This window comes from Phoxinus phoxinus, assembly GCF_949152265.1.
Source record: "Phoxinus phoxinus genome assembly, chromosome: 3".
NCBI classification, from domain to species: domain Eukaryota; kingdom Metazoa; phylum Chordata; class Actinopteri; order Cypriniformes; family Leuciscidae; genus Phoxinus; species Phoxinus phoxinus.
Window position 1 is genome coordinate 9495877 of NC_136878.1, and position 13343 is coordinate 9509219.

Here is a 13343-nt window from a genome sequence, read left to right on the forward strand (position 1 = left end):
CTTTATATATTAATAATCATTATAAATAATAATGATGATAAACAGTTAGCATAAAAAACATATATTGTGTGTGAATACGTGAATAACTTTTAAATATGCACAATGAAATAACTATAGCAGTCTGTGGGATGGGAATGAAACTCAATGCATCCAATGCAATCCAATAAATAATGTCACTAAATGATACATGTTTTCTTGTCTTTTCATAATGACATTAATACGCTTACCTGACCAAGATAAAAAGTCATGACTGAGAGGCAGAAGTGTGACTGACAACTTCATAAAATCTTCATGTTCCTTGACTGATAAGAAAAGAACAATACATTCTTACATTCAGAAACGCGGAGAGACTATTCTCTCTCTCTCTCTCTCTCTCTCTCTCTCTCTCTCTCTCTCTCTCTCTCTCTCTCTCTCTCTCTCTCTCTCTCTCTCTCTCTCTCTCTCTCTCTCTCTTCATTTTCTTATTCCCCTTATGTCATACTTGCGCACAAGCGGTTCAAACTACATTTCCCAGCATGCATCACTCGACCCTCTCCACCAATCAGATTCCTCGGCCTACCCTCCAATTGAAAAAGGCTCGAGACTGAAACGTTGTCTGTGCAGTGTGATTGTTTACACATAGGTATTTTCTGCAATATTATCCATATATAAATATAATAAATGGCATCGACTTTACTGTCACCCATGGTGGATTATTATAACGACGAGGAAGAGCTAGACAGTGTGGATGAAGATGAAGATCGCAGTTTCAGAGGCAGAGACTCGGAAGAAGGTGAATACGCACAGTAATTTCAGTTTATCTACTTTTTTATCCCATTCCCTTATTATTGATGCATTAAAAGGCATATTTCAATTGCTAATGAGTGAACTGGCTATAAGCTGATTGTAAAATAGGAGCTCAGTTATGAGTAAACATCCAAGGAAAGTGTGCATGTGTCGAGTTGTTTTCTGTTTATTTTAGAGCTCTTTTTTTGCAACTTTATCGGCATTTTTTAATCTGTATGGTGATCTTTTTATACTTTAATGTTGGCTGTATACGCTTTTAACTGTATAATGGCTATGCATTTTCATATTGTTGATGTGCTTTATGTGCTATATGCCTGCTGATAAACAGTTAGCAGAGTTAGCAGCACACGTCAGGAAACAAATGTTATATTAAGCAGGATGTTTTTAAACTCATACAGACTCGAAATCAGATCCACCAGAGGACTAACTTTCTTTTAAAGTATAATTTTGGGAAACAGTTGATTTATGGTGGCAAATATTTGGGTTGAAATGATTGGAGTTGATCTCCGCTCACTTAGCTTAATGCTGTTGTCATGAACACATTTGAGTTGAGACTGATGATTGGAATGAAATCAGACTTAAGAGATCAGATACTGTACTTGACATAATGTATTTTAACTCTCCCCTTAATTATAAAAGCTTCCAATATTCAAAATACTATCTTGAAAAATAAAGTGCGTGCTTGTGTGTGTGTTGCCTGGTAAAACCTAGTATTATGAGTACAAAATGTCCCCACAAAGATGGCAATATCCGAAATCCTTTGGACATTTTCTGCTATTTCTACTAATGATTGTGCATATATTGCCCTCATATAATTATATTTTAAACCAAAATCTTAATGTTAAGAAATGTTAATGTCCATTTGTCAACTATCCTTAAACTCTTCAAATCTTGTAGAAACGTTTAATATAAGTTCTTTGAATAAAAATGGTATTACCAGTCAAATGTTTGGAGTCAGTAAGAGTGTTTTAATGAAGTCTCTTCTGCTCACCAAGGGTGCATTTATTTGACTAAAATACAGTAACATTGTGAAATATTACAATAATATTTATTTTTTCTATTTGAATATATTTTAAAATGGAATTTATTCCTATGCAAATCTGAATTTTCTGCATCATTACTTCAGTCAGTCACATGATCCTTCAGAAATCATTCTAATATGCAGTTTTGGTGCTCAGTATAACATTTCTTTTCTTGTTATTATCAATTAATGTTTCTGTAAACCATACATTTTTTTTCAGGATTCTTTGCTGAAAAGAAATTTGAAACGGAAAACATTTATTGGAGGGTCCAACTTTTCATCAATTTAATTTCTTAAAAAAAAATCTTACCTCAATCTTTTGAATTTAAACTGTAGGACGTATTGTTTAATCTTAGTATCATCGACAGTTCCCCATAGAGCAGTTAATACAAACACAATATAATTCCTCTGTTAAAAAAAGGTCAGCAAACAAACAACATAAATATGTAATGTGGATTATCTATAGGCACATGTATCTTTTTCAGCAAAATTTTCCACTTTAAATAAGAACAACAGAGGAGAATATATCTGGTTATTACCATAAAAAAATAAATTAAGCTACCATGTCTGTCCGCTAGATGGTGCTACAAATGTGCAATTATAACGTGAATAAACTATAAACTAAATGGCAAAACGTGTGATACCATACCATATCTTATACTATAGTGTATAAATCATTTAATGGTGTTATATTTATTATTATTATAGACACAGAAGATGCCAGTGAAACAGATATGGCAAAACATGATGAAGACGACTATGTTGAGATCAAAGAACAGTGAGTATTCCTGGTTATCTATCCATCTATCTATCCATCTATCCATCTATCCATCTATCCATCTATCCATCTATCTATCCATCTATCCATCTATCTATCCATCTATCCATCTATCCATCTATCCATCTATCCATCTATCTATCTATCTATCTATCTATCTATCTATCTATCTGTCTGTCTGTCTGTCTGTCTGTCTCTGACAGATTTCTGCTATGTAAAACTGCATCATTTCTTTGAGATATTTTGTTTTTGTCTTGATTTCAGGATGTATCAAGACAGACTGGCATCCCTGAAACGACAGTTACAACAACTGCAAGAAGGTGACTGGAAATACTCCATTAAAATATCCAAAAACCACTTGAACAATGTTATATATTTTTATTTTGTTGACTTATGTACTTGCATTATCCTAAATACTAAACCAATGTAACTATACATATGCAACAATATAAGTTATAACTATTACTATGTTTAACTTTACTATATTAAGGCATTATTCTTTTTTCACATGTTCTTTCTTATTCAGTAAAACATGTCTGTTTACAATGGAGAAAATGATCTCTACTAGCACAGACACTAAAGCTACGTTCACACTGCAGGCAAAGGTGACCCAAATCTGATTTTTTGATCTGCTCATATGTGACTCAGATTTGATTTTTTTGTGGAGGGATGGTGAGCTGTTATACTCATATACTCAAGTGAGAGCTCTGTACAAGCAAAACTTTTTTTTGTTGTTGCAAAAATAGAGGAAAAACTGTACGAGAAAACCATGGCTCTCTTTCTCCTTATCCTCGTCTGCATTCTCCTTATCGCCTGAGCGTGAATTTGCTGTCTTCCGCTGTACATAACCTTATAAATGAACGCGTGAATGCTGACTTCAGTAACGCGTGAATGCTGACACCGTGTGCAGGACCGTAACCAGTTCACACTCACATCTGATTTTGTCCACGTTTAAAAGATAATGTGAACAGCCAAACAAAAAAAACAGATCTGAGCAATAAATCAGAATTGAGCGTTAAAAGGACAGTTCACCCAAAAATGAAAATGTTGTCATCATTTACTCAGCCTCATGTTGTTCCAGATCTGTATGAGTTTCTTTGTTCTGTTAAACACGAAATAAGATATTTTAGAGAATGTTGGTAATCAAACAGTTGACGGTAGCCATTGACTTCAATAAGAGTGGAAAAAAATACTATGGAAGTCAATGGCTACCGTCAACTGTTTGATTACCAACATTCTCTAAAATATCTTCTTTTGTGTGTAACAGAACAAAGAAACTCATACAGATATCAGGGTGAGTAAATGATGACAACATTTTCATTTTTTGGGTCAACTATCCATGTATGGCTTGCAGTGTAAACATAGTAAATGTATTTCATTGAGTTTTTTTTTTTTTTTTTTAACACATAGTCTATGTCCTGAATACTGCCTGTTTTGATTGATAATGGTCTAACAATATGATGTAGCCTGGCTGGTTACCAAAAGGTTGTTGGTTCAAATGGAAGGGGTAATCTATCACCATTGTGCCCCTTGATCAAGACAGGCTATATTCCAATGGGATTGTCCCTAATAAGTGTATAATACATCACTGATAAAAAAAGTAAAACTAATAAAAATGAGTAAATTAGAATTTATACTCATTCATTTGCGCAGGCACACTGCAGGAGTACCAGAAGAGAATGAAGAAGCTCGATCAGCAGTATAAAGAGAGACTTCGTAACGCTGGTAAAGATGATTTATAATAAAGCTTTTCATCTCATTGTCAGTGTCAATATTTCAGTAGCCAACTTTACATGATTGTCTCTTGTTTGTGCTCTCTCTCTCTCTCTGTCCCTCTCTTGATCTTTTCAGACCTATTTTTACAACTTGAGGTAAGATGCAATTCATTAATTTTATGTATCTGTTGGTTTATTATAACTGCAGAAAGCAACAGATATGACAGGTTAATTAATGCAAAATACATTTCTTGTAGACCGAGCAGGTGGAGAGGAACTACATCAAAGAGAAAAAAGCAGCGGTGAAAGAATTTGACGATAAGAAAGTGGAACTGAAGGAAAATCTAATAGCAGAGCTGGAGGAGAAGAAGAAGATGATCGAGAACGAGAAATTAACAATGGAGCTGACAGGAGGTGAGAAAGTGAGATCAGATAGAAAAATGCAAGCTGAGAGGGTTTTTGTGCAAGCCATTGTTAGTATTGCTGTTGTAGAGAACAATATCCTGTTCCTATAGCTGAACGCGTAGCTACTTTGTGTATAAAGAAAAAAAACTTGAAGCAATAGTTCCCCCAAAAATTAATTTCTGTCATCATTTACTCACTCCCCACCTGAAAGTTTTTTTTGTGCATAGCACAATAGGAGAAATGTTCAACTTTTTTCCAAGCTCTTTTCCATTCAGTGAACAAGGACTGAGGGACTTTCAAGCTTCAGAAAAGGACATAAACGCACTATAAAAAGTGATGAAACTCTCTTTGATGAGTTCACGAGAGAAGTAGCAATTTCCAATTCGGAAATGAATCATTATTTTAAGTCAAAGAATCAGTAATTCTAATTGACACAAGTGAACCGAAGGATTAATAAATCAGACTGAACTGGTTTACAAGTTTAACACTCGGACTCAATGATCTAGTCCCAGTGGTTCACTCACTGGGGAGGATTATTATCAGTGGATATTTATCAAAAGACGTGAATTTAACTTGTGCGTGAAATGTGAATATCTCATAAAATATTTGCGAATAAAGCAGTTTCCATCCCATGTGTTCAAGAGAACAAAATTGTCACTTCGTAGGAAATTATCGCAAATATATGTAATAAAGATTAAAGTTGCTACAATCGGGAAAGCCACTGTGGCTCTTTTTTTTCACACATCACAAATGACGCAATAACGAATCGAGTTTAACCGAATCATTGCTGCCTGCATTACAGGATAAGAGATTTCTTAGGCCTTGTCTTTTAAAATCACAATGACAATATAGCATATTCAATTGACTTTGACATCGTCATCGCTGCTTACAGTTATATTTAAGTAAATGTGTTTCCATCGTAGTTTATGCGCATGTCTTATTATCAGATAAAAAATTATCAGCATTAATTGATTGTAATTTAGAGTTTGTGTATTTTGCCATTTCCATCCATAAAAACCGATGGATGGAGGAAACATAGCTAGTGAAAAACAACGTAAATGTTGGCCCGTTCATCACGTAAATTTATCTTATGATGTCAGAACACATTTACAGAAGTCATATAGACCACTTTTTATTGTACTTTTATGGTGTTTTCTTATTATTTTTCTCAAGGTTTAAAGGCTCCATTGCCATTCATTGCAATTGCATGATCCCCACCCAGACCAGTACAGCCTTCAGAATTTCAAAATGTTTGTGTTTCATTGAGTTTATTTTTGTGTAAGATATTCATTTAAACCCCTAAACCTAGTACGTTGTCCATGTATTTATTTATTTTAGATTCCATGGAGGTAAAAACCCATATAACCCGGAAGCTCCGGAGACGACCCAATGACCCTGTGCCCATTCCAGACAAGCGGAGAAAGCCTGCACCTGATATCCTTCACATAGCTGTAGACCCCATGCACTGGAAACACTTCAGACCACCAAACACATCAGTTATGCATCTTCTATGCATCTGCAGGGGTGCTGTTTTCACTGGATTGTAAATGCAACACAAATATTCATTTTTAGCATTTAGTAATTCTAAGTGGGCTATTAAAAAAAGTGTTGTTTATATGTTGAATTATGTTTTTTAAAACATTCGCGCATAGTGTCGTCACATTGTGACCGTTGCAGTGTGTGTTGAAAGAATTTGTCCGGTCTACTCCTGAGTGCAATCCTACCTTCAGTGTTGTGTAAGGTAGGCAGGTTTTATTTTCTGTCGATGTGCTGGCTCTTTTATTGTAAGTGACAGTGTCAACATCTCAAAAACACCTTTTATTTAAAGGCTTAATTTATGTCCCATAGACCGGCCGCTCCGTTGCATTATAATTGCAGTATCAATAATGTCAAAAGTGTGATGTGCAGTCAAATGTCTCAGTGCGTGTGCTGTAATGATCAGGTTTTCTTAACTCCCCTCACCTCAGTTAAATTATTTACTTACTGATGAACAGATCATGGAAGATCTAAGAACATTGAACAAGGTAAGGTTACGAATTAGAATTAGCCATTTTTATGCGGCAAAAGCCCTGTAACAATCGAAGTAGAAATTTCACTGCTTCTCAGATACAGTATCAACTTTTTGACCTAATTTTCAATATATCTCATTTTATAGCATTATCATTTATAAAAATGTAATACACTTGCATATTTTTTTGCAGGCTATGAGATGAGAAAATGTAGTTTGATTAAAATAAATGAGTCCATTTCATCAAATTGTAATGAAAGTCTTCATGATTTGCGTCTCGGCTTTGAAGAAAGGATTTTTTTTTAAAGCTCTCTATTAGGTAATAAAAAGCAGGATCCCCTGAAAATTTTATTACATTGTATTACTCAAAGAGATACATGAGGCACATTACTCGCGGATGACAAAAATTGGCTGTATTTTAACAGGGAAAAGACTGCAGACCACAGAAAATAGTGTTTTGACACTGACATACTAATGAATTAATTTTTTTGGCAACTGATGATTACTGACCAAGATATTAGGTTGTTTGTCTGTGTCTGTTGTGTTTTACACCTGAGATTGCTGAAGAAAATTAAACCAATCTTCCTTTTTGCTTCATTTCCTTGTAGCTTAAATCTCCGAAAAGACCAGGTATGGAGGTTTTGTCTTTTAGAGGTGATTCCCCATATAATTTCCCCATCAAATTTTTTCAAACCACAAAGTGTTTAAAAATGAGTTGGAAATTAATTAAAAGCAAACGTTTGTGATGTTTTTCAGCATCCCCGTCCTCTCCAGAGCACCTCCCGACCACTCCAGTGGACACCCCGTCCCAGCGTTATGAGGCACGGATAGAGGAGGGGAAACTCTACTATGACAAGAGATGGTAAGATTCTCTGTTCTGCTGGGCTTTTCGCACTCAGGTACACATTAAAGGCAGGGAAGGTGATTTGTTTCAGAAACATCTTTTGTTATGCTGGTTGAAAGTTTTGTTACATCTTGAAAGCAATCACTAAGCTAAGTGGTATACATGTATTTTTAATATATATATATATAGTCTGTGGAAGGAATACAATGTAGAGTTAGACAGACGTCAGTCACCAAGCACCGCAACCGAAAAAAACGCCTCCGCCTCACAGTTCCTCCTGAACCCAATCAACGAGCTTATGCTGTGTTAACTACTGTAACTATGGTATAAATACTGTAATTTGGAAGAGATGGAAACCTGTGACGTATTACTCGGTCGGGTTCGTGACTCGAATGTAAAGGTTTTACTAGCAAACACTATCAACGCTGAAATGAATCTGCAGCTGTCAGGTGATACAGGTAAAAGCTCTTTTTATTTGTTTATGTGCATTATTATAATATTATGTGCTTTTGAGCCTCTTGTGATGCTTTTGTTTGCTCCCTGCTGTTTTGGAGAAGGCGTGGCTTTGGAGACACTCTGAAGGGAGGGTGGGATCACTATTGCTAGCCTCTCTGAAAATCTCCTACCCTGCCTTTAAACTCCGGGTAAACTCAATTTTGGGTTATTGTGTTTTACATACGTCATTAGTAATTCATGTTACATATTCAGGTTTTAAGGTTTCTTAACTCTGATTTAACATGCTTATTTGCATTTTAATGATCAGTGACTCGATGTTGGTTTAAAGAGAGGATAACACTAGTTATTTAATTTAGTTACCCCATAATTAATGGTGTATTTACAGCTTCTTCCAGCTGGGGCTAATTACATGCTTACCACTCAAACCTTGACCCCCTGGTTCCTGCAGGGCCTTGAAATATATTTTTTGCTTATAATGACCACAAGATGGCACAATCACTCTTTGCTTTTCATTTCTATCGTATAGTTTACATAAAGGACAGTGTCACATCAGAGAGCTGGAACTGACCTGAGACAAGACAGACCTAGAGCATCCATCCATCTATCTATCTATCTATCTATCTATCTATCTATCTATCTATCTATCTATCTATCTATCTATCTATCTGTCTGTCTGTCTGTCTGTCTGTCTGTCTGTCTGTCTGTCTGTCTGTCTGTCTGTCTGTCTGTCTGTCTGTCTGTCTGTCTGTCTGTCGGTCGTTCTATCATCATATTGTTCTGTCTGTCATTCTGTCTTTTGTTCTTTCTCATATTTAGTCTTTAAATTGTATATGCTCATTTGTATACATAATTTGTATAATTTTTTATAGTGATTCTGGGATTAAAGTAGCATGACATATAGGTAAATTACATGGGAGGAAGGATATTTAAAATGTTTGATTCTTGTAGCATTCTGATTTTTATTTTATGTGGGCTGTAAGAAGGTGCTATCTTTAATATCTCAGTTATTACTATTAGCTGTTGTTTCATTCGATATATGTAAATAAGAATGTCTATGTGATGTATTTGCAAGGGGTAGTTTGCTTGAACAAGGCAACATCCGTGCCAGGATTCAGGTCACACATTCCTAACATGGTATTTACCGTTGTCCGTGTCCTGATATTTAATAATGTAAACATCATGGGCATCGAGATCCACAAGTTCTGACATGCAATACTCTGTACAGACTACATAAATCTATATTTTGTTGTTTTGAATAAGTGATCATAATACACTGTAAGCGTGTGGTTTAGGATGAGGACTGGAGATTACTTTGTCTTATGCGTCTGTGACATTAAATGTCATGAATGCCTCTGGATTTTTATGAGCATGTCAGCATGCATTCATCCAGTCGTGCCCTTTAGACAGTGGGCTGCCGTAGCTTTCAGCATTGCAATCCAACCGGAATATTTCTGTGCAGATGAGGATAGAGTGAGCGGAGGTGGAAATATGGTTCGGTGTGATACCGCAGGCAATAAATGTAAAATGTTACATGTATATTAAATGCAGTTTTATTCTGCTATTTTGATAATGAGTGGAGAGGTTGAGTTATGCCTCTATATAAACTTTTCCAGTGGATGTTTATGTGAGAAGGTTGAAGCCACAGGCTACTTTCACTCTATGTATACTGCGTTTTAAGAAATAACTCTCTAATGAATGGTGTTTGTGCCACAGCAAACTTGTAAAAGTGAGTTTGCAGTCTGTATTGAATGTAATGGAACAAAAATAAAGGCAATAACTTCTATTGAGTTGTCCTCTTTGACGGGCTGCACGCCAAAAAACGATTCGCGAACAATGACTCTTAAGAACCGATTCTTTCCTCATTGTTAAATCTATGGCGTATTTTACCTGAATTGTGAATCTGAGTTTGCGGTCTGTATTGTGTAATGCTATAAAAAGCAGTGTACCACAAAATAAGGGCACAAAACCCTCTTTTTTCATTGAGTTGTCATCACGGACTACAAAACAGAAGCAAACATTCAGTCTGATCCGATTCGATCAGTCCTTGATCTGGTCCTATAAGCTGGTTCTTTTAAGTGAATAATAAAAAAAATACATTGAGACCAGTGTAGCTTCCCTAGCTTGGTTCCCGAAATGAATGAATGAATGTCTAGCTGTTGTTTTTTTAGTGAATAGTTCAAAAAGTCGCTAGTTTAAATCAGTCTGAAAAACTGCCCTGTATCATTTATAGAATTAGCAGAGAGAGAGTTTAATTGACAGTATTACTCAAATATACCTAAATTAATTGAACCATAACTACATTGGAACAGTAAGTGCTCCCAATTAAAAGTGCAGTATGTAATATTGACAACTAGCGGTTGCCAAATTTGTGCCCCCCTCCTCCTCAGACTCAACGCTCACGCGGGTTGCCAGACTTAGGGCAGGTAACAGGAACGTGCACAATTGGCAATAGAAAGTGATGAGCCTTACACTGTAAGTCGTCATGGAGCTTTTTAGATGAGGTAGAATCTGAGATCTCTGACCCAGTTCGTTTGCTTGCTTCCATGGCTGCAATATGCTGTGTTTTCCGCTCGCTGTCAGCCTGGGGTGTCGAAATACTATTGAGTAAATTGGCAGTGGGCGGGATCACACAGACCAAATCAAAAACTAGAATATCAAAGTAAAATATCTGACTGTACTGTAGCATTGTTTTTCAGAGAAACAAGTATTTGAACCTGGCATGTTTCCTAAATCTCTGCAAACATTATGGTATTTCTATGAAAAATATTACATACAGCATCTTTAAAACATTTTTTTTTGTAATTTTTCAACATATGTGGACATATCCATTCTGGAACTTTATTTAGTCAGTATTGATAGGTGGTGATAAAATGTACCAAAAAAATAACCATTAAAATGTGACTTATTTGTAAAATGTCTACAGAAATTAAAAAAAGAAGTACACCTCTACCTTTAGACGCTGGTAATGCTCCCTTTTGCAGAAATAATGTTATTGTAGACATTTGTTATAATTGCATATCAGTCTTACATCAATAAAGTTAATTCTCCATGCAGAATTTCATGAAGATGAGAAAATGATGACAGCATTTTAATAACTGTGAAATCCTTTAAGCCAAAATATTGCTTTTTCAGTGAAGATATGTGAGGAGATAAGCTCACATACACAGTACCTGAGATTGTTCTGTAATGGTCTTTCAGTCTAAAGGATCTTAAGTGACTAATACTGTTTTTTGTTTTTCAGGTACCATAAAAGTCAAGCAATCTATCTGGAGTCCAAGGAGAACACCAAGATCAGCTGTGTCATCAGCTCTGTGGGGACCAATGAGGTTTGTGTCTGATTCTCTCCTCTGATTGGTGCTAAACAAATGACTGTGCTCTTCAAACTAATGCCCTGCTCAGAGGGGAAATAAACAGCAGGTTATTGAGATCAGCCCAAGTGCATCAGCTTTGGAGAGCCAGAAGAGGAAAATTCTCATTTAGTCGCTCTCATTTATTGTAATCTGCATCCATATCAAATTGTACGAGGATGTCTTTTCAATGGCTTTTGTCTCATTTGCATCCTTTTAATGCCAGCATCAATAGCACACTGCATAGATCTGGACTCTTACTTGCTGAGCCAGTGGCTTTGGAGTACAAATCACTGTTTAGGATTCATTTTGGATTCTGGAAGAATGTGGTTCAGGATAAACACTGAAGTGCTTTGTCTTGGATTTCGGTTCTCTTGCAGATCTGGGTGAGAAAGACAAGTGACAGTACGAAGATGAGGATTTATTTAGGGCAGCTTCAGCGAGGGGCCTTCATCATTAGACGCCGATCAGCAGCATAGACGTCCCTCTTCCTCATCTTTTATTTTACAAACATTTTAATGCTCTTCCCGTTTTACTTAGTCGTCTACTACATGTTGAAGCATGATATTTCTTCCTGTCTTATCTTATTTTATTTTTCTATCACTCTCACACGTACTGTATAGATACTACCAAAGTATATCATGAAATGTCTCTCGTTTGTCCTCCTTTTTGCTTTTTCTTTCTATATGAATTTCACATTGTACATGTAATGCAGTCACCATTTCTGAGGTAACGCTTTACTGTTTGTTTTCAAAGCGCTCAGATGAAGTGTGTTGGCGGCATTCTATTGTATTACCAGTAAGGCATTTATTTTGTTGTTTTGTTTGATATGTCATGCCATAATCCATTCTCTCAATGCATTTGAATGTGTACAAGATTTCAAATTACTTTGCAAGTTTTAATTTTGTATTTAGTCCAACATTAAATAAATTTGGCTCATACAGTGCAAAACAACATTTGTTTCTGCATAATTGCTTTAGTTTTTTCCTCCCGTTAACAGTACTGCTAGTTGACCTTGTTTTTAATGGCCCTTCTTCTTACACGACTATAAAATGAGAAGCACTAATTTACATATTTGTTATTTATGTTCCTGGCTGAACTTGCAAGTAAATGTTTATAATGTGTTTATGACAATTATTTCAGACAGTTGCTGAGATGCTTAAAAGTACATGGGATCCTTAGGCTTAGAGCTTAAGATACCGATTAGTTTGAGAATGCATAATGGTGCGTTCACATTCTAACATCGATTAAAGTGGCCTCTAATGCCCTTTTTCAAAGTCTTGATTTAGTTTTTGGGGTCTACTAGAATAGGTGTTCATGCTTGAATGATCAAAAATATTTTTTTTCATATATTTTACATTATTACAGCACCTCTCTTCCCAGTCTTTCGGTAACGATTTGTTTAGTTGGTCACTGTGATTTTTGCCAAGTTAGACATGTTCTTGGATCAACACATTTTCTTGATCCTGGAACAACATTTTTGTTCGAAAATGTAGTCCTTATCCTATCCCTACCCCTAAAACAATAAAAGAGAAACAATAGGTGAATAACACTGATGTAGAATCACCTAATCCTGGTTGTAAGCCTAAACCTAACTGTAAACCTGTCTCTCAAATCTGATTGGTTGTTTGGAATGTTGTTCCAGGATCAGCAAAGTTTTTGATCCAGGAACATGTTGTATTTGGTGAAATCACGTTCTCCCTGTTTAGTTCCTAGGTTAAAAACCTTTTTGTGAAATCACTGTCTCTGGATCCACTTGAGACAACACTTTATTTTGAATGTCCTGTCATTTTCCTGTCACAATGATTTCCTCTATAAATGACAGGCCAATCCTTTCTTTTTTTTTTTTTTTTGCATGCATAGTATAATACGCAGTGTTCGCGTGCATATGATACGCACTTTATGGCGTGTGTAACACGCACGCGCTCCCCACCCCTAATCCTACCCAAGGGTTTTCAGTGCGTAGCATATGCACGCAAAAAA

At 35.9% G+C, this 13343-nt stretch overlaps 1 protein-coding gene across 2 annotated transcripts; it reads left to right on the top strand.

The window, feature by feature from the left end:
• Window positions 1-481: 481 nt before the first annotated feature.
• suds3 (SDS3 homolog, SIN3A corepressor complex component) lies at window positions 482-13337 on the top strand. 2 transcript variants are annotated; one of them, XM_079606102.1, is made up of 12 exons: window positions 482-772; window positions 2516-2585; window positions 2850-2905; window positions 4239-4310; window positions 4437-4456; window positions 4558-4714; window positions 6044-6139; window positions 6668-6729; window positions 7322-7367; window positions 7470-7575; window positions 11255-11339; window positions 11741-13337. In XM_079606102.1, exons 1-12 carry the CDS (start codon window positions 661-663, stop codon window positions 11837-11839), a joined length of 981 nt encoding a protein of 326 aa, XP_079462228.1. In that variant the 5' UTR covers window positions 482-660; the 3' UTR covers window positions 11840-13337. The 2 variants fall into 2 exon arrangements, with proteins under 2 accessions (XP_079462228.1, XP_079462229.1); XM_079606103.1 differs by having other exon boundaries at window positions 7322-7343; window positions 11741-12634.
• The last annotated feature ends 6 nt before the right edge of the window (window positions 13338-13343 follow it).

Coding starts and splice junctions, on each gene's coding strand:
- suds3 (XM_079606102.1), top strand. CDS start 661: ATGGCATCGACTTTACTGTCACCCATGGTGGATTATTATAACGACGAG. Junction 4,457..4,557: donor ACCTATTTTTACAACTTGAG/GTAAGATGCAAT, acceptor CATTTCTTGTAG/ACCGAGCAGGTGGAGAGGAA. Junction 11,340..11,740: donor GCTCTGTGGGGACCAATGAG/GTTTGTGTCTGA, acceptor GTTCTCTTGCAG/ATCTGGGTGAGAAAGACAAG.